The sequence below is a fragment of the Gopherus evgoodei genome, chromosome 3 (genome assembly GCF_007399415.2).
Source record: "Gopherus evgoodei ecotype Sinaloan lineage chromosome 3, rGopEvg1_v1.p, whole genome shotgun sequence".
Classification (NCBI taxonomy): Eukaryota; Metazoa; Chordata; order Testudines; family Testudinidae; genus Gopherus; species Gopherus evgoodei.
The window spans coordinates 148858569-148880658 of NC_044324.1; the positions used below are offsets into that span (position 1 = coordinate 148858569).

Consider the following 22090-nt stretch of genomic DNA (forward strand, 5'->3'; position numbering starts at 1 on the left):
CAGAATTGCCAGGCTGCTCTATAGCAGGGAAAACCATTAAGAAGCTGAAAGAGTTTATGTTCTTTAAAAGAACAGTACTCTGCTTTCATAGTAAAACTCAACCCTTTATGTTGAAAACTTTTTTTTTTAATAAAGTCATTTAATTTTGTCTGACTGAACATTAGGTATGTCCTTTCTCTACATGGATCCTGTCTTCATTGGGCACCACACTATCTATTCAAAAGTATGCATACATTTTCTGGATTAGAATCTCTTTGATGTAACCATAATCCTCCAGCCAGTTTTCCTAAAGTTAGAGACAGTTATCTAATACTAATAACTTTCTAAAGAAAGAATTTCTTTTTCTTTTTCTTTTTCATTAAAAAAAATGGAATCTAACCAGCATCTCTACCTATCATGCCATACAACTGTGCTAGTTGCTCCTTTTTAGTGGTGCTGGAAAGGAATTTTTCCCTCACCACCAGATTGACTTTGCTGGAGTGAGGTTTTTTCACCTTCCCACAATGGGTGCAGGAAGAACCTTTTCTGGTAAGAAAAAAAGGGGATAGGCTGTATGTCGCAACTTATTTTGTAAGTGTAAGGCAGATGTCCAATCAGGTACTCCATAGGAAAGGCATCCAGTAACCAGATAAATGAATTGGTAAAGGACTTAAAAGGAGGTGTTGGATAAAAGAACAGAATGGGGGAGGGGGGTCGGGGACTCCTATGATTGGTATGGCAGGGGACCAACCCTCTCCCCTCCGTTCTTCTAATCCATCTTAACCCTTCCATGAGGGGGATGAATGGTAAGGTTCAAGCCATGGGTTAGCTGGGGGACCTGGATGGAAAATGAAGGGGGGCTGGTGAAAGGCCCGGATAATGATTGCAATAAACATGGATTTGTCTGTACTGTCCCAGATATCTATATATAGATGTGGCCTGAGTTAATCCATATCAATTGTCTCCTATCCGTCTTTCGGTATAGCCAGACATTATTGTTTCTGAAATGTGGATGGAAGATAAAGAGAGATTCACCAGGCTGAATAGAGCCCTGGTGCAAATAGGTCTGACTGTTGCTGAGCCAGTAACTCATACTGTAAATGCATAGGTGGCAGAAGTGAGTCTATGGTTTGAAGGGCAATGCAAGATGGGTTAGAAGCAGAATAGCAAGAACTATGTTCAACAGAGTGGGAGACTATGGTGGTAAAATCATGCCCACTAGAGAAATGTGATTGAAAACAATTTTTAAAAATTAAGAGAAATGTAACTACTTACTGTCTGTATTGATAAACAGTGACTCTATGAATAAACTGTATTTGATAAACAATGACTCTATGAGGAAAGATGGACTGAGTACAAGACAGGTAATTTAAATACTGTAACTTTTATATTAATAATATGTATATTCATATATCTCATAATTTATGCTTTCTCAAATCTCCTTTTTCTTTATCTTGTGTGCGTGACACCTTCTTTCCCATTGTTTATTTAAGGAAATAGCTAGTACTCAATAAATCTGTTTACCATTAATAAATGTATATTGGATTTAATAATGTAACCAAATTGATTTCATTATTGATTATACAGTGCTTTAAAGCTGTTTTATTCCCTAGTGATCAACACAAAGACAAAGGACTTGATTCACTTATACTTACAGAAGTGTTCATCAGAAGGAATTATCCCATTGAAGTAAATAGGATATGAAATCAGAATTAGGTCTAAATTCTCACAGTATTAAGGGCCAGTTGTTTATATTTTTGCTTTTTAAGGATTTCTTGAGTAGGAGTGCTAGCAAATCAATTTCTTACAACTCATTTGAATGCAGCCCCACTAGTCCTCAGATGGTAACTACAGGTCAATAATTGGATTAATGAAGATGGCCTTTATTCCTGCTCATGCTTCTATCCACAATGATGAACTAGATCAAGTACAGGAAATGAAAGTTGAAATAACTGCTCCATCTTTGTAGGTATTTTTTGTGTGGGTGACATCCATATCCAAACCATTTTTCTTAATGATACTCATTCTTGCATAGAGGATTAAAATGAACAGAAGTAAACCAAAATTCCATAATGAAAATAGTCAGACTTTCTAATTTGATTTAATAAATTAAGACTAGAAAAATAAGTCCCATTACAAAACAACTCCTGCGTATCATTTGCTGTTAATTTCTCCATATATACCTCTATCACGATATAACGCTGTCCTTGGGAGCCAAAAAATCTTACCGCGTTATACGTGAAACCGCGTTCTATCAAACTTGCTTTGATCCACCGGAGTGCGCAGCCCCACTCCCCTGGAGCACTGCTTTACCGTGTTATATCGGGTCGTGTTATATTGAGATAGAGTTGTATTTTATATAGAGCTGGAGAAATCATATATTTTATAGATATCCCAGTCTCATAGCCAAAGACTTAGTTTATTTAACTTTAGCTAAACCATAGAATGATGCTGTAATATTTAAATGTTATGGTAATTATGTGAACCATATTTCATTAAAGATTTTTGGGGAGGATTGTATCTCAACAAAGATAAAGACACATTTTTAAAGTATGAGTTATCGCTCAGTATTTTTCTGGTTCAATTATCAATTATTTATTAATGTACTTATATTGTATTTGATGATATAAAAACAAAAATCAATACTTAATAATGCAAATATCCAAAACTCCCATTATGGGGTTTCTTGCACCTTCCTACTGTCCAATGTAAGAGATGGGATACCAGACTGGTTCAACAGAGGGACCACTCGTGAACTCTGATATGTCAGTTCTAGTTACATTTTTTAATATTAAAAATGACAAGAACAAGTGAGTCAAAGCAATGAAAATGGTTATCAGAGTAAAGTATTCAGAGCCTCATTCTTCTGTTTGTAAATTATAGGCTTTTCACAGTTTCTTCCTAATTATTCCATCAGGTGGTGCTGGCTTAGCTTACTGCAAAAGAGGCTGGGTGTATGTATGGCTCTACCATGAACCCAGCAGCTCACTGGATTTGTTTGCAAGGTACATTAATGTGGAGACTCCCCTCTCTCTGCACTGTTGCCTAGCTCTCCCAACTGCTGGTGCCACATAGTACCAGGCTGTCAGAGGCTCCCCAGCTTGCTCAGAAACCACTTTTGGAAGGGCAGTATGGTTCCAGGTAGTGAAGTAGGGAAAGTGCAGAAGTTGCTGTCTTCTGTAGGTTGTAAGGTTTTGGTCCGTTGGTTTGGAGGCTGGGAAAGAATCAAGCAAAATGCCTGTTGTCTGCCCCACCCCTGTCTTGACCCTTCCCAGTCCACATGAAAAGATCTATATGGCAAAAAATATGCCCCGGGGAGGCAGTTCTGTGCCCTTATACATTCCCTTGCCTAAGACCTAAGGGTACAGAGTTTTTGTTGTTGTTGTTTTGTTGCTGTTCTGGTTGTTGTTCTGCTTATAGAATTGGAGGGGAACAACAACATGGCTTTCAGATTAGAAAACCAGAGGACATTTAGACTGATGATCGTCTTGGACTCAGCTAACAAAAAATAGTTTCTGGATAATTCTAAGAGGACAGTAGGTTCTATTTTCATGCACAGTGAAATTGTATTCATGCTTTTCACAGACCATAAGGCAAGGCCTTGTGGGTAGAGGTTGGACTTTGGTAGCTATGTGGATGGTCCACTTGAGGCTGCAGATCTTGAGTAGGCCTCACTGTTCCAGCAGGGCTGAACCCCAAAGGAAACAGGGCAGGGTTTTATCCCTAAGTTCTATAAATATTTTTGTTCTTAGACTAAGAACTGTGACCTGGACACTGTTGAAATTCTTCACAAATCTCTTCTATGTTAAAAGTCTTGTTAGGAAAAAAAAATCACTGAGGATATTAAAGAAGCAGTGAAGAAAATTTAAACTGGTTTAAAGCTCTGGCTCAGATGGGTTTTACCTCTGAAGTTGATGTGAAATTTATGAACATTTTGTAGTCTCTTGCCCATGGAACTGAGATGTTCAAGCTCAAAAATGTTTTCTCTGTGATTATTCAAGCTATATTATATATTCACTACAACATGAGAGGAAGATATATAGAATTCTTTGAATTGAGTCCTGTAAATACTTTGTTACTGGCAAGGTCAAAACTTTTCCTTTCCTCCTTCTGAAAGAAACAAGATGATGTTTTGTTTTACTATTTTATTTATATATCCATTAAAAAGTGTGTCAGGTGCTTTAAAGACACAAAGTAACATAGTTGTGTACTTGAAAGAAAATTACACATAAAGACTAGAGCCAGGATGTGATGCCTGCTGAACGTTACACCAAGAACTGTTCTATTCAAGTTGTTGTGTGAAATCCATAAAGAAGAATAAGGGACAAGAGGCACCTGAATCAGAACTCCTGGGAGAAATTGCAGCAGTTCAGGTAGATGCAGCTCAGTGACATGCTCCAAAAGGAAACATTTTGATGTTTGAAAATCAGTTTTTTTTTGCTGAACTTTCTGCTGTGTGAAACATTTATATATTTCAACTTTCTGTTGAAATGTTTGAAATTTGGGACAAAAAGAAATGCCAGAATATAATTATTTCCTATGGAATGGAAATTCTTATTTTTCACCAGCTCTAGTCTTTTCTTTTCAGTACCACACACTTTGATTCCATCAAAACCAATAGTAAAAGGTTCTACAGCCACATAAATAAGAAGAAAACAAAGAAAGAAGAAGTGGGGCTGCTATACACTGAGGATGGAATGGAGGTTAAGGACAACCTAAGCATGGCCCAATATCTAAATAAGTACTTTGCCTCAGTTTTTAATAAGACTAGTGAGGAGTTTAGCAATGATGGAGGGATGATAAGCGGGAATGTGGATACGGAGGTGGATATTACCGCAACTGAGGTAGAGGCCAAACTTGAACAGCTTGATGGGACAAAATCGGAGGGCCCGGACAATCTCCATCCGAGGATATTAAAGGAACTGGCGCGTGAAATTGCGAGCCCGTTAGCGAGAATTTTTAAGCAATCGATAAACTCGGGGGTTGTGCCGTACGACTGGAGGATTGCTAACGTAGTCCCTATTTTTAAGAAAGGGAATAAAAGTGATCCAGGTAATTATAGGCCTGTTAGCTTGACGTCTGTAGTATGTAAGGTCTTGGAAAAAATTTTAAGGGAGAAAGTAGTCAAGGACATAGAGGTCAATGGTAATTGGGACGAATTGCAACATGGATTTACTAAAGGTAGATCATGCCAAACCAATCTGATCTCCTTCTTTGAGAAGGTGACGGATTACTTAGATAAAGAAAATGCGGTAGATCTAATTTACCTCGATTTCAGTAAGGCGTTTGACATGGTTCCGCATGGGGGACTGTTAGTTAAATTGGAAAAGATGGGGATGAATATGAAAGTTGTAAGGTGGATAAGGAACTGGTTAAAGGGGAGACTCCAGCGGGTCGTATTGAAGGGTGAACTGTCAGACTGGAAGGAGGTTACTAGTGGAGTCCCTCAAGGATCGATTTTGGGACCGATCTTATTTAACCTTTTTATTACTGACCTTGGCACAAAGAGCGGGAATGTGCTAATAAAGTTTGCGGATGACACAAAGTTGGGGGGTATTGCTAACACGGAGAAGGACAGGGATACTATTCAGGAAGATCTGGACCACCTTGTAAACTGGAGTAAGAGTAATAGGATGAAATACAATAGTGAAAAGTGCAAGGTAATGCACTTAGGGACTAATAATAAGAATTTTAGATATACGTTGGGGACGCATCAGTTGGAAGCGACGGAGGACGAGAAGGACCTTGGGCTATTGGTCGATAGCAGGATGACTATGAGCCGCCAATGTGATACGGCTGTTAAAAAAGCAAATGCGATTTTAGGATGCATTAGGCGAGGTATTTCCAGCAAGGATAAGGAGGTGTTAGTACCGTTATATAAGGCCCTGGTGAGACCCCATCTGGAATATTGTGTGCAGTTCTGGTGTCCCATGTTCAAGAAGGATGAATTCAAACTGGAACAGGTCCAGAGACGGGCTACTAGGATGATCCGAGGAATGGAAAACCTGCCTTATGAAAGGAGACTCAAAGAGCTTGGCTTGTTTAGCCTGGCCAAAAGAAGGCTGCGGGGGGATATGCTTGCTCTATATAAATATATCAGGGGGGTTAACGTTAGGGAGGGAGAGGAATTATTTAAGTTTAGTTCTAATGTAGGCACGAGGACGAATGGGTACAAACTGGATATTAGGAAGTTTAGACTTGAAATTAGACGAAGGTTTCTAACCATTAGGGGAGTGAAGTTTTGGAACAGCCTTCCGAGGGAAGTAGTGGGGGCAAAAGACTTATCTGGCTTCAAGACTAAGCTTGATAAGTATATGGAGGGGATGTTATGATAGGATAGTTTAATTTGGGCAATTGATCTTGGATTATCACCAGATAAGTCTGCTCAATGGTCTGCGGGGAGATGTTGGATGGGATGGGAACTGAGTTACTGCAGAGAATTCCTTCTTGGGTGCTGGCTGGTGAGTCTTGCCCACATGCTCAGGGTTTAGCTGATCGCCATATTTGGGGTCGGGAAGGAATTTTCCTCCAGGGCGGATTGGCAGGGGCCCTGGAGGTTTTTCACCTTCCTCTGTGTGGGGCATGGGTCGCTTGCTGGTGGATTCTCTGCAGTTTGAGGTCTTCAAAACAGTTTTGAGGATTTCAATAACTCAGTCCTGGATTAGGGTTGTATAAAAGAGGATGGGTAGGGTTCTGTGGCCTGCCTTGTGCAGGAGGTCAGACTAGATGATCATATTGGTCCCTTCTGACCTATGAGTCTATGAGTAACTTCCCCTTCAGTATAGTCAACTTTCTGGCTGGTTCATTGACTCTGGGTTGTTCTCTTTTCCCTTTCTCCAGGCATCTTTTCTTCCTGTATCCAGCTCCCTTTGTTATCATGTGCACCCATTTCTCTTCCCTTCAGAAAAGTTCTTGCTACCAAGAAGGTTCAGGATATATTGAAAGCCTGGCTGATCTGAGGTCAGCAATTCTCTTAAAATACGAGCTCTCTGGCATTTTTCCAAAATGAACGTGATACATGAGCCCTTATGCAAGCCAGTTCAAATGTTTTTCGTTTTTGTTTTTGTTTTTTGTTTAAATTCTGGTTCAATTTGAGATTGAGAGTGGATTTTATTTTTACCTAAGATACTACAGTGTATCCCGTCGTACTTTATATGGAATATGATATACCATTGAATTGTTTACTGCTAGTGGATCCTATGCTTAAAGTTGAGCTCATATCACAAAATCTAGCCAGTGCTCTGTTGTTATTCTGAACTTTGTTATGATCTGTGAAGTTAATGCAAATCTGTCAGGGTATCCTAAATACTTTAGTTTAATTGAGGGGCTTTATTATTATTGTTATTTATTATTTGGCAGAGTGCAACATGTTTTCTCAGGATTTGTTTTCTATAGCTGTGATTAGAAAATTAACTACTTTTGTCATTTTCATGCATGAGTTACTTCAAATGGACAATAAATAATTTCCCTTGCACACAGCCCTCAATCATAGAAGCCAAAAAAAAGTTTGAAGTGCACAGATCTACACTGTTTTTTACTATGCTTGTGGCTTAGTTTACTTCATTTGTTTATTTTTCTGATACCGCAGGATACCATAGCTTACACAGGGGAGTGAGTTCAGCATACATTAAATAATGTGTGACTACAAAATAGCAATTCTAAATATTTGAAACACCATTTCTTTTAAGATAGCAGTTCCAGATTTATGCCATTTTAAAAACAGCAGTGAGAAGTTTATGGATTGCTTTTTAGGAGACCAGAGTCCTTCAGAAAATATGTTGGATCTCTAAGCCACTCAGCTTGTTAGCAGTAAATGGGAAAACTCCAAGAGTCAATATTTTTGTAAGTTTATGGTATTTAATTCAAACATTCAGAATTTCAGCAACCTTTGTTGTTGTTTGTGGTTCAGTGTTGTTTGCTAATGCCACCCCAATGTTTGCTTTTTATTTTTGTTTCCCTGAAGAACTTCCCTTTAATGGTCTTGATTGAGTTTTCCACTGTGTATTGAACAAGTTAATGTTATCATAGTCATTCTAATTCTTGCTTTTTTCCATCACTCTCGTGTTCTTTCTTCTGGAGAAATTCTCCTATAGTGCAGATGTCCTACACAATGTCCTCCAAACCACATCAGCTTTGTGATGGTGCTATTTGAATGGACCATAGACACATGAGCCATTCAGAGGTATCAGCACTGAATTGGCCAATACCCTGTGGAAATTTTGCGTATTGCTCTGGTAAAGTCTGATTTCAGCTATGGGGGGCATTTCTTGTACTAATTTTAAGAAGTGAGGGTATCCATTTACTAGGTATTTGTGAATAAGAACAGAAAAAAACATTGAAGATGAGATAAATTTATATTGTGCCTGATTCTCTTTGAGTCAGTGAAGAACCTTCCATTGACTTCAGTGGGACAGAATTGAGGCCTTGGTTTATATAAGGATTTCCCTGTATTATCTGTGAATGTATTTGATTTATATAAAAATGGTGGTATATAAAAGCTGCACTTTTAACTTATTTTTTAGAATTGATTAGATTTCAGATTGATGCTGTTCCTTTAACGGAAACTGAAACTGAAAAAGCATAAATATGAAATTTCATCAGTACAGTGAGTGCTTACTCTCACTATTAGGTGGGCATTTTACTCAACTTTTTATTAATTTTTTGAATAAGGTTTGAGTAGAATCTCTAATTAAATGTAGGGACACTTCCTGAAAACTTCTATTCGTAAGAGCAGTTTTTACTAATGCATATAGTCCCATATACTCCAAACATTCAACTCACTGATTTTAGTGGACCTACTTGGATGAGTAAGAACTACTCACATAATTAAACTTAGCAAGAGTGGTGCCATGATATTTCCCCCCCTTGAATGCTTACAGCATGCTTAGTTTAAAAATAAACAAACACACACACACAAACAAGTGCTTTTTGTGGCTAACTATACAAATGATCCAGTGCATTTTGGGATATTTTATAAAACAAATTATTATAAGGCAGAGAAATGTTTCACAAATCTGAGCCAAGGTAAGTTTAATAGTTATTTTAAGAACAGAAAATTGGGGCTGATAATTTAACTGTTGGCAATGAACTATCCAGTGAAAGTGGATGATGGTTTTATGTTTATTGGATGGTTTTATATATAATATATATTTGTTTGGCTCTGGTGGGGTTTTGAGGATGGGTAGTGAAGTGGTTTAGATTTTAAATTCATGTTCCATTGTAAGACCTTCATTTTGTTTAGCATCAAGAACTGACTATCAGGGCCAGCTCCAGGGATTTGGCCGCCCCAAGCAGCCAAAAAACAAAGGGGAAAAAAAAGCTGTGATTGCGATCTGCAGCAATTCAGCAGGAGGGTCCTTTGCTCCGAGCGGAGTGAGGGACCCTCCGCCGAATTGCCGCCGAATACATGAAAGTGCCACCCCTCTCCAGAGTTGCCGCCCGAAGCATCTGCTTGACAAGCTGGTGCCTGGAGCTGGCCCTGTGGACTATCTGCGATTTTGCAATTATCTGTTCCCTTCAGAGCAAAGAAGTGTTTTTAAACTACATTTTTTTAAAGTTTTTAAAAAGATGTTTCTTCAATTCCCAACAGAGATTCACTGTAACTTCTTAGGCTAAAGAGGCATTATTCAAGCGTCTGCTATTGCAGCTGCTGTTCTATCTCTTTAGCTCTTCAGCCCAAAAAAGACAGTTTAATGTTGACTATTTAATACTCCACAGACTTTCTTCACTGGCCCAGAGACATAGTTTTATACACTTGGATACAAAGGCTGCACTGCAGCCATTGTCTGGGTTCATCCAGGGGACTGTTTAAGATTTACATATATAATATCGTAGTACCAACTTTCAATTAAACCATACGAGAGGATTTTTGCTAGGTGAGTATGGAAGGCTGTTCCAGCCATTGCCTACAACTAATCTATTTACAATGGATATAAACATCCTCATTAACTCATAATTCCCAGGGTAAAGCTTCATCAAGATGTACTTAAGGTTGTAAATATATATCATTCCATTAATGAAACCTTAATTTCAAAGGAATTAAGGTTGATTAAGTAGGTAACATTCCCTCCACAAACCTTAAAAGCTCAGAAGAGGCCAAGCACATCAACAGGACATCTCTTAACTATACCCTTCTGAGCATACAACATATTTCCATTTCCCCTCCATCATTTCAAGGGAGTTCCTTCTGCCTGTTCCTGTTAAGAAAACATGTTACACAGAATGTATTTAACTCACCTCACAGGATGACCCAAACCTTGATTATGACTCATGCTTTCTCCACAATGCAATATACAGTGTGTGTAAATTGTATGCATAGGTCAGCTCAGAATATTTGCTAAAGTTGTTGAGATTTTGTGGAGAAGGGGTCCATTTAACCATGGTAGCTGGGGCTTGAGTCACAACTGAAAAAATGGGAAGTTGAGGCCATGTTTACTAGGTTATCCCTCCCCTCCATCCCACCAATACACATTAATGAAATAATGACTATAGTTAATGAGGATGTGAACATCTTTAATCCCATTGAATAGCTTCCAATGACAATGAAAAAAAGGAGTACAATGTTTGCTCATATCAACTTCCATTCTTTCTTCTGCTGTATGTGGAAGGGTGTTAAGATTAGCCTGTTTGTCTATGTAGCTTCTTTCTGGTAATGGGGCCTGCAGTCAGAACTTGTAAACTAGAAAGGGCCAGGATGGATATCTGGCTGTATGTGGGGTTGTGTGACCTAGTCTGAATAAGAATGGATGAGGAGATGGGAATATGTGGTTTTTTGGTAGAATCCACAAATAAAGTAAGGTTTGACTGAAATATGTAAAGGAAATAACTGGTAAATTAGATACCACTGTGTAATAACAGAGTGTAAACATTAACTTTTTACTGCCACCCACTGCAAATATAACACTGAATTTAGGGTGAGCAAACAGCAAATGTGAAAAATTGGAATGGGGGTGGGAGGTAATAGGAGACTATATAAGAAAAAGACCCCAAAATGGGACTGTCCCTTTAAAATCGGGACATCTGGTCACCCTAACTGAATTTCCTGGCTTTCTCTTTTCTTTTTAACTATAATCTTCTTTTAAGGTATGTGTAATTTGGGGTAGCTCTAGCTTTTTTGGTGCCCCAAGCATGGCAGGCAAGCTGCCTTCGGTGGCTTACCTGCAGGAGTTCCGCCAGTCCTTCGGCTTCGGCGTACCCACCACCGAATCTGTGGGACCGGTGGACCTCCCTCAGGCAAGCCACTGAAGGCTACCTGACTGCCACCCTCGCAGCTTGCTGCCCCAGGCACACACCTGGAGCGCTGGTGCCTGGAGCTGCCACTGGTGTAATGACAAATTTAATTTTAACGAAGATTTTTTTTTTGGTCTAGAAATTTTCTTAATTAAAATAAAAAACTTTTTAGCAATTGCCTTCTGTACACATTGATCTAAACTGTTCATTTTGAAAGATGGAATATCTTTCTCTCCTCATACGTGAAATAGTAATATATTGTAAACTACTGCCAGAGTCCATGCTTGGTTTGTAATATTCAGAATCCATGAGGAGCTCATAATCCTTAAAAGTGAATAGGTGTGTGAAGTGATTCCATAGTGACTGCCTTTTCCTATTTTTAGTGTGTTAATGGATAATGTTGATTCCAGAGGAGAAAATCAGAGGGTCATATTCAGAGGTGATGTGTAAGATGTTGTAAGTGACACCTCAGTAAGTATCCATATAAATCAGAGACTACATAAATGCAGAAAATCTAAGATACTTTCACTTACATTCTGAAGAGTCTATAAAATTGGTATAATGTAGGTATATAAAATGAATATTAAAATAGAGGGTGGCTAGGTTAAATATACATATTCCTGCGCCCTCCTAATAGTTGTCTTTTCTGTTGCATTGCTCTTTCCTTTCCTCTTGTGCTATTGTTCACTTTTGGTTGCTACAATTATCATATCAGATCCAGTGGACTGACACTGGACTGTACTGAGCTATTATACGTCCAGAAAATCTGACTGAATAATTCTAAAAGCACCCAGATTTTTCCGTAAAATGTTAAAGGTACTATCCTTCATTAAAACAAATGCGGAGTTTGCAGGTTTGAGATGTGAAGCGCTCTTTCTGTCTGTCTCTCTCTCTCGCTCTAAAACTCGAGCTTCTGAGGTATTTTTTCCTATCTTGTCTTATCTCATGAAGGCCTTATTAGATTCAACTCTGTTTCCCACCTTCCAAATTTTAAAAATAAACAAATAAGAACATCTAGCAGAATAATGAAAAATTCAGGCAGATTTGTTGAATTTTGGCCAATCTAGAGTGAGAATCCAAAATTCATCTTAAAATGAGAAGCAAGTATCAATCTTCAACTGTAGCATTCATTCTGCTAACATTATACTGTAGATATGAAATATGCTGCAAATTTTTCACTCCAGTTTGTTTAAAGAGGAGTCTCAAAGCAGTTTAAAGTTATAGTGTCAAAGAGGACTCTAAAAATCATATGGGACTACATATTCATTCTTTGTCAATGGTTCCATCAGATTAGAAACTCAACTGGGCATCTGAAAATCAATTTGCATTGTTTTTTCCTCAGTTTCATCTCCAGTAATTAAGATTTCCCAATTAGAAGTCAGTTTTGTTTTAAGCTGTATGAGGCAAAAAATAATTTGGTTTGTTCTGTAATAGTTTTTTGCAGGGCTAACAACAGTGGAATCTTTTTGTGTTAGTTAAGTGAGAATATTTTTCACAGAAACTTGTGATTTGACTTGATCACCTAACTGAATAGAGATTCTCATATAAGAAAGGGACATTTTAACATATTATGCTTTATTGTACTCAACTGCATTTTAAATACAGCTATGTGAAACCTGGGGCTTCTAGGGTTAGCAATATATAGACTGTTACATGAAAACTCTTTGAATTTAGAGCTAGATTAATTCAGATTTGCTTAGTGCAGCCCTTCCCTCTGTGGTGTATAGAAAACTACATTAAAATTGTAAGCTATAACTCTAAATTTCTCTGTGGTTTTCAGTGCTGCTTGTAGGCTAGACAGCTCTGTAGGGAAGCATGTAATCTGGGCAGTTAGTCTGCAGAACCAGCCTGGAGTAAATTGGGTTGAGTTGCACCTCTCTGTTTTAGGGAGCATTCTGCTTTGTATCTCTGAGTTCTAGTGTGTTGTTATTCTAAATTCTAAGGAATAAAGTAGTGTTACACTGTAGCCCTCCAGCAAGAGCATTTTATGTTTTTTTTTCTAACTTTTTTCTCTGGGTATGCTGTGAACATAACACCCTCCTGCGGATTTTGGGACTATTTTTTATTCTTATAGTTTTTTGGGTGGTAGAGTCATGGGGCCAGCTTTAGGCACTGCGGGGCCTGATTCGTAGGAGCTGCCCGGAAGTCCCACCTTCTTTGGCGGCAGCTCAATCGCTGTCACAGCGGAAGGTCCCTCCACCGAAATGCCGCCGAAGACAGTGGCAACGATTGAGCTGCCGCCGCCAACAGTGCCAGGACTTTGGCGGCAGCTCAATCGGCTGCTGGTGCCTTCACCTTCATTTTGGCGGAGGGACTTCCTCCATGGCAGCGATTGAGCTGCTGCCGAAGACCGCGGTGGGACTTTGGCAGCAGCTCCTTCGGGACGTTGCGGGGCCCTCTTAGGGGCGCGGGGCCTTATTCCGGGGAATTGGCTGAATCGCCCTAATGTCGGCCCTGGTCATGGCCTGTATCCACTCCCAATCTCCAGTCCTCAAGCCTGTGTGTTCTTTGGCCTTCAAGGGGATACCGAGTGTCTGCTTCCCCTAAGCAGGCTTCTCAGGGGGCCACCTGGCACAACCTCCTGCTCCTTCAATCACAATAAAGCTTTATGGAAATAGAAATTGCTACACTACAGTGGAGTACGACTGGCAAACAGGAGCCCGCTGCCTTTCTTTATGAGCAATGATCTAGGGCTCAGACACCCTACAATCCCTAGTTATTAACCTGCAGCCCAGCGCTAAGCATCATTAGTCAACTCGTAGCCCTTCTCAGTTTCAATACGAGCTGGCACTAGTTGATATCAGGTGCCTTGCTTCTCCTTCTAGAAGATATGGGGATTTGCAATCTGCTGTCTCCTGAGGAGAAAGGGGTAACAACTTCATCTCAACAGTGGACAAAAAAGGAGGGTTGAGAAGGCTGTAGGCTTTCTATCATCCTTCCTTCCTCCCCTTCCATTCTCCAAACATTACAAAAATAAGGAAAGAGATCCAAACCTAAATGGAAAATGGGATGAATGAATGCCGTGCAGGGAATGCTCGTGTGTAAGTCCAAATATGGATTTCAGTCCATACAAGAAGATAAGCTGAGGTTTATGTCCATAACAAATTTATGATCTAGACTCTCCTTATGTGAATCTAAAAGTCCGTTTGAAACATTTACTCTTCAAGCTTTAAGTTGCAAGTCCAGGCCAATGACATAGCCTAGAATCTTTCATATAATTATGTAGCATTTTGATGCTTTATCTGTAATGAACCTCTAGAAATTCATGATCAGTTTGATTTTCTTTTTTGTGTCTCAGTTTTAATTGGTTTCTATACAATACTTTCATCCACCATCTTGTTTCCACAAATTCATAAACAGAGTTCTCTCTTTATGTTAGTAAGTGCAATTTAACTCAAAGCTGAGTTACTTAATTACGAACCTGCATATTTCTATAGAGTTGAAAAAGTTGAAGCACTCCTATCCACCTCTGTCCTAAGTTGTCTGGAATATGGGTATACAGCTGGCATTTGGAAACTTGCTATATTCCAATCCTGAGGCTGACAGCACAAGAAGAAGTCTGTTTTGTGAACCATTTTCCTTAAGGCTATAAAACAAAACACATACTGCAAATATGACAATATAAAAAAAGTTATTCACAGCAGGAAATTTCTGATCCCAAACCAGGTCTTTGAAGTTTTTCTTCCCTCTGTTGTGGTATAGAGCTGTTTTTGCGGTCACTTAACATTAACTTGGATGTCCTTGTCCAGAATGATCCCTAATCTCTTCCTAATGAGATCCAGTTAAAGATATGTTTCTCAGCCTACAACTTTCTTTACACCAGAAGCTCCAGAGATCAAAAAGGTTTTATGCCCTTTCAATACCACAGTAAGTAGAAGCATCAGGGCTTCACACTGTAACACACATTTCTTTTTGGCCATTAGGTCTATGTCCATAGGACTTTAGAAATCCCCCGTTTGGTGTGTGGGTTTAGTGGTAGGCATATCCAATCACTAAGGAGGCTGTTTAGAAGATTTATAGTCGTTTTTGTTCCTTAATGGATTCTTTCACTGGAGTCATGACAAATATAGAAACTAAAAAGATGCAAATTAGAATCTTCCCTAATAAATATTGAGAAGAACATTCATTATTTTCTCTCACTGCTAGTCAGAAAATATCTAAATTTTTAGAAAGGAAAACCTAGCAATGAGATCAGTTGATTCCCTAGAGTTTACATTCATGTTTACATATGTAACTGGTAATAAATGGAAAGAAAAGACAACATATTACTTATATAATTGTCTACCAAGCATAGACCAGAGAGACAAACATGGAATTTGAAATCTCTTGCAGGAAGAAAACCACTTTTGTGAAATATTAATATGTGAATAAAGGAGGCATAGAAATCAATTTCACAACGTAGAGCCAAAATGGCATCTTATTATCACAACAAATGAAGACAGGAAATATTACACCCATAATAATACCTACCCTAATAAGGAGCACTTCCATTTAAAGATCTTTGTGTCATTTTAGTCTCAACTAGAATTTTATTTTAAAAAATGCAAGAGGTCAAGTTTGCAGGTCTTACGTATACAAAGAATCAAGTTGACTATAATAGCTTATCTCGAGAATAAGGGCAGTAAGTCAGGCCCTATTTCAGTCCCAGTCAAAAGGCTATCCATCTAGCAAGATAGCAGTATCTTTTTTGTAATGCTTATAATGTGTGTGTAATTGAAACCTCACATGTGGTAACTTATGAACCCTTTTCTTTTTAAAGTAATAGAATCATTAAAAAATGATACCCTGAAGAGATGTGTTAGTAACCCACACCATCACATTATCTTAATTTTGTAATTCTTGTCCTTTCTTTCCCCATCTTCCTTCCCAGTGTTGGTTACCATTAAATCTTACACTTGTATTACATCTATGGCCATTCACCATTACTCAGTCACCATTGCATTGGCTAAGCAGTTTAGGTTGTTATATTTCTGTGCCCAGTTCCTAACTTTTAAAAGGTCCTTTGAAGCTGTCTTGATGCAGTGGTTGTTTCTAGGCTGACTTTTGTGTTTTATTACCAACTCTAAGGCCAGGTTGACACTATAGACTTTCATTGGTATAACTACATTGCTAATGGGTGTGAAAAATCCACACTCCTGAGTGCCAGAGTTATATCAACCTAACCCCTGGTGTAAACAGCTAAGTTGGTGAGCGGGCATCAGCATACCTAACATTTTTCACGGCAGTGGATTTATACTGAAGAGCTATAGCAGCACAGTTTTTAAATATAAACCTGCCCTAAGGGTCACTTTCCTTTTGCTCTAGTCTAACAACCATTCTTTTATATGTTAATGGATTCAGTAACTGGTTAAAAGACAGGAAACAAAGGGTAGGAATAAATGGTCTGTTTTAAGAATGGAAAGAGATAAATAGCAGAGTCTCCTATGGATCTGTACTGAGACCAGTGCTGTTCAACATATTCATAAATGATCCGTGAAAAAAGGGGTAAGGAGTAAGGTGGCAAAATTTGAAGATAATATAAAATTATTTAAGACAATTAAGTCACAAGCAGACTGCAAAGAGTTGCAAAGGGATCTCACAAAACTGGATGGCTGGGCAACAGAATGGCAGATTAAATTCAATGCTGATAAATGCAAAGTAATGCACATTGGAAAACATACTCCCAATTATACATACAAAATGATGGGATCTAATTTAGATGTTAGCACTCAAGAAAGCGGTCTTGGAGGCTTTGTGGATAATTTTCTGAAAACTTCCACTCAACGTGCAGCAACAGTCAAAAAAGCTAACAATGTTAGGAACCATTAGGAAAGGGATAGATAAGAAAACAATAAATGCCACTATATAAAGCCATGGTACACCCATGCCTTTTAATATTGCATGCTGTTCTGCTCGCCCCAACTCAAAAAAGCTATATAAGAATTGGAGAAGGTACAGAGAAGGGCAACAAAAATGATTAGGGTTGTGGACCAGATTCCATATGAGAGGAGATTAAAAAGACTGGGACTTTTCAGCTTTTTCACCTACGGGAGAATATGATAGAGGTCTACAAAATTATGATGTGGAGAAAGTGAATAAGAAAGTGTTATTTACTCCTTTACATAACACAAGAACCGGGGGCAGGTGTCACCCAATGACATTAATAGGCAGCAGGTTTAAAACAAAGAAAAGGAAGAACTACTTCACACAAGGCACAGTCAACCTGTGGAACTCAGGATATGTTGTGAAGGCCAAAGCTATAATGGGGATGCAAGATGGTCAGGGATGCAAACCAATGCTCTGGATATCCCTAGCCTCTGACTGCCAGAAACTGGGATTGGACAACAGGGGATGGATCACTCCATGATTGCCATTCTGTTCACTTCCTCTGGAGAATCTGGCTTTGGCCACTGTTGGAAGATAGGATACTGGGCTAGATGGACCCAGTATGGCTGTTCTTATGTTTTAGTCTGTTGTAATGATCATAGATGGGTTTTCAACCTGAATCCAACTTGGTTTTCCCTTTAAGAGAGAGGGCTTTATTTTACTTTGTAGTACCTCCTAACTATATTTCACTCAATATCAAATATGAACTATAGACTTATGATAGGTGATTTGTCACAGTATGTGCTTGTTGTGTTATCTCAAAATTTAGGACCCAGTCTTGCAACCTATACTCTCTTTAGTATTTCACTTTGCAACTCTATTTCAATGGAACACCTGACAGAGTCAGGCATGGCTAAATGGGTGATATTGTGCAACCCTTATTGCTCTTTCCCCACTGAAAATTCTGACTCAATTCTGACTGAGAGAACTCGAGCACTAATGCAGCCATTTCTCAGCTGCCTGCAGAATGGCCAGCATAAGGAATGGTGAAGTATTATGTCATAGATAAGTGGTGCAAACAAACTGTGCTCATCCTTTTCATGAAGAAACATTAAAAAAAAGATATCCTCAAGAGATGTGTGTTATTAACCCACACCATGACTAATTACTTAATAAACTAATGAAGGAGAAATTGTTGCAATAAAATCCTGTTCTTCAATATTTAACCCGCTTTAATTATTATGATCATTTAATCTCTTCAGTGACTAAAAATATTAATTCTTGATTAAACACTTTTGTAACAATATCCAAGGTACATCCAGAAATGTGATTTGTCTAGTGATACAAAATAGTTTCTCTGCTATACAGACAATGTAAATACTTAATAGCATTTTCCATCAAGCCATGTAAACACCCCTTTGCATGACTTGCACTGTACAAGTTCAGATGAAGAATTAATGTTCCAGCTGATGAATTGGTTGTCATTTATGTGTAATGTCAGTTTAATATCTGCAATGTTCTCTATTTCCAGGAAGGTGTAAAAAATAATAGTTTGGCACATATTAGGAAGTTTATCATTTTAATAGCAAGATGAATTAGCATAGTGCAGATGTTATGCCAAGAGCTGTGTGCATAAATGATTTTTCAGTTCAATGGCAGCTCTGGAAAAGATAAATCAGGTTGACCCCAACATGATTTTTTTTTTCAATTTCAGTGAATCAAAACATTTTGCTGTTATTTCAAGTGCTTTAATGTTTAACTAAAACTGAAGGGAATTTTGAAACAAGAGGCCAGTTTGAATCAAATTTCACTGTTTCATTTTGAAAATGTCTAAATGAAACATTTAGACTTCGGGATTTTTCATTTAGTTCTTTACACAAACAATTTGGTGAACCAGAAATGAAATTGTGAAATGTTTCTATCAGCAAAGCTTAATTTTTTTTACTGGAAAAAAATTGCAGCTGAAAATTTTTGCCCAGCTCTAGTTACATCAGGTTATCAACATCAGGGCTTGAATTCAGGACCTAAGGTTCTAAAAATATGAGCCTCAACTGTCTGAGCTAAAAGGGTCAGCTCTCTTAACTAGGACTGTAGCAGCCTCATGAATATCTCTATGTGGCCTAGCCACCACATTGTGGAACAGAGCACCACACCAAATGAGTGTGGGTTGCACTAGCAGATGTGAGATCCATGCTACTCTCCCCTCCCTCACCATGTTTTACTTACATTCTTCTGTCAGCTCAGCTGCAGCTTTTGTGCAGAGTTCACTCAAATCTTTCAAACTGAGCAGCAATGAGATGGATGCTGTGTTTGGATGCTAGACCTTCAAAGAATAAACATCTAGCTGCTTCAGGGAGTGGAGTAGGTGTCACATTTCTATCTGAGTGTTGAATTAATGCTAAAGTTGTGTTAAAAAATGCCTACTGAAAGTTCTCTCATGAGGTCCAGACTACTAGTTATCAGTGATTATACAGTACTCTTTGCAAGGCAGGGAATATAAATTCTGGCTTCCTGGTGAAATCCCATTTAATATAATTCCATTCTGTTTCCTTAAAATCACCCCTTCTGTTTTAATTGAATTAAGGGTGTTCATCTTCACTCCCATCCCTAAAATATTACACAGCTTTGCTGTGCATATTTAAACAGGAGCATCTCCCTCCCAACAGATGCTAGGTTTGACTGGTAGGTGAAGAGATTCCTGTGATTAGTTTGTGGATTCGTTTAAGCTCTGTATGATGGGAGCTGCTACTGGCATATACAGTAAATCTGGGACATTATTAACTTCTTCCTCCACAAAGGAAGAGCAGCTTGTAATCTCAATCACTGTGCTGTAATTCTTCAGTAACTCTTCCACAGAAGTTGATTGTCCAATAAACCCAGTGATCTCTTTGTTGTCTGACTTTCCTCATATTGCAACAGTAAGAACTGAGTTCTGTTGCTGTGCCAAAGGGGTGGGGTAAGAGGCGGTGAGCCAGCACACACAGCATTTTCTTGGAATCATATTTCTGTGGAAAAGTTACAGACGGGGTTATTAAAATCTTAGCCTGCACTGCTGTGTGATAAATGGGATAATGATGACACGTGATTTCAATTTGTACTAATTATACATTATAAATGGAAGGTGGTAGCCAGTGAGTATTCCTGCTGCTGCACTACTTTTTTTCTTTGTCAGTGGTGATCTATATATGATATTTCTGAATGTTTTTAAACATTTTTGTTTCAGTTTTATAAAGAGATATGAATGCATGGAGTTCATTGATTTCTTTCATTCGATATGTGAAAATTCATAATCAACCCCTGCTTTTCTAAGCAGCAAGTTCCAAAGGCAGTGAAATGTGGTTTGGAGGAAGAGTCCAGAATTGGGGGTCTAAATTCTATCTATGGCTCTGCCACTGAGTCAGTGTGGGGTTCTGGGCATGCTGCTTCACCTCTCTCTGTGCCTCTGTAGGAAGATGGTCTTGTGGTTAAGACTGTCTTGGGCAAGTAAATGAATCTTGCTGTGCCTCAGTTCTCCAACAGTAAAATGGAGATAATATTTTTCTGTCTCAAAGGGATGTTTTGAGGATAAATACATTGATGTTTATGAGGTGCACAAAGTACTCTGGTGGCTGTGACCTAGATCATTTCACCAGCTGTAAAATGGGGACACTTTCTTGCATGCCCCACAGGGCCATTGTAAGTATTAGTTAGCAAATGTTCCTAACACAATTCAAACATGTATATGTAGGCCTGATTCTGATCTATTTCAAACCAGTGTAAAGCAGGAGTAACCAATGTACTAGATTGTCAGCTGGGACTGATATACACTGGTACAGGTTAAAGCAATCTGAAGACTCACTCTATACTTGTGCCAATAGCCTGTTACAGCAACCAGAAATCATACACAGACACTTTGGGACACCCATTTCTCTGGGGTATATCCCATGCACCAGCTACAGGGAACTGAAGACTGAGGCGTATGCTGGCAGTGCTGTGGTAGCCCTTTGCCATCCAAGGACCTTGCCATGTGGAGATTTGGTAAACAACTTTAGAACAATTTTGTGTTAGTGGAGTAGCTCAAAACTGTCTTTATATGCTAGAGAATCTAGCTCAATGGATGCTTCTGGTATAAAACTGTTAAAAGCAATATCAGAATCAGGTGTATAAATCGCTACGCAAGTGCTAAGTGTTAGTAAGGTTAGCTTTAGCGTCATAGCCAGACTTCATCTATGCTGTTGTTTTCTGCATCTGGTGTGTATTTTATTAATTTCCCCTCTGTGTCTGTTTTGTTTTCAGCCTGTGTGCTGACACAGGACTGGTTTTGTTTCCAAAAGAAGAGTTTGCAGAACTGCACAGTGCCTGATCCAAACAAACACTTTGATGTTCCTAGTTGGACTACGTAGGTAATAAACTCAAAATATGTGTGTTCATTTTATTTGATTTTCAGTAAACAAATGATTGTCCAGAAAAGATTGTTTGTTCTGAGAAGTGAGCCTCATTTGGAATCCGTGGGAATGTTTGATCATTCACTCTAACTTTGAGACAGGCTGCCTTACTGCATAGTATTACGGATGTCATCTTGAATACATACTTGCATGTCCCTCTCTTTCTGTGTCAGTAGCAGGAACATTTAAACAATCTCCTCTAGCTATTAAGGTGAACCTGAATTGCAGAGTTCATGTCTATGTTTTTGGTATTCTTTCTTTTATTCACCATGGCTTTCTGTAAAACTTCGCTTAATAATGCTGATATTGTGGAATTGTGCTATGTGACAAATATAGCAGTGTCTTTAAAGCCTGTATACAAATACACACCCATTTTTTAAATGTAAAAAGGTTCCTCCCTCACATACCTGCATTGAGAACTGCAGCACTGATAATACACTCAAACTATTTTGTGAAATGTGTAAGATTCTAGCCTCTACATTCAGTTTGGAGAAAGCATCTGACCAAGCTGTAGCATGAAAGCACGTTGATGGCACATCAGCTAAATCTTGTGGTTTCAACACTAGCAATAAGCTGCTGAAATGAATTCTGAAGCAAGACTTACCCCTTGCCTCCACATCTTGAAATTAGGGCATGGTATCTTGCATACAGTA

General features: G+C 38.6%; 1 protein-coding gene across 4 annotated transcripts in view; it reads left to right on the forward strand.

Moving 5' to 3' along the window:
* Positions 1 to 22090, forward strand: part of CHRM3 (cholinergic receptor muscarinic 3) — a 475313-nt gene that overhangs the window by 266667 nt on the left and 186556 nt on the right. For 2 of the 4 annotated variants that reach the window (XM_030556971.1, XM_030556972.1), the window contains one exon: positions 21289 to 21395. The exons of 1 other annotated variant lie outside the window; for it this stretch is intronic. In XM_030556971.1, the coding sequence (XP_030412831.1) occupies positions 21373 to 21395 (23 nt within the window). In that variant the 5' untranslated portion in view covers positions 21289 to 21372. Of the gene's footprint in view, positions 1 to 21288; positions 21396 to 22090 lie in introns of those variants that run through there. One more of the 4 variants, XM_030556974.1, reaches the window with a different exon arrangement.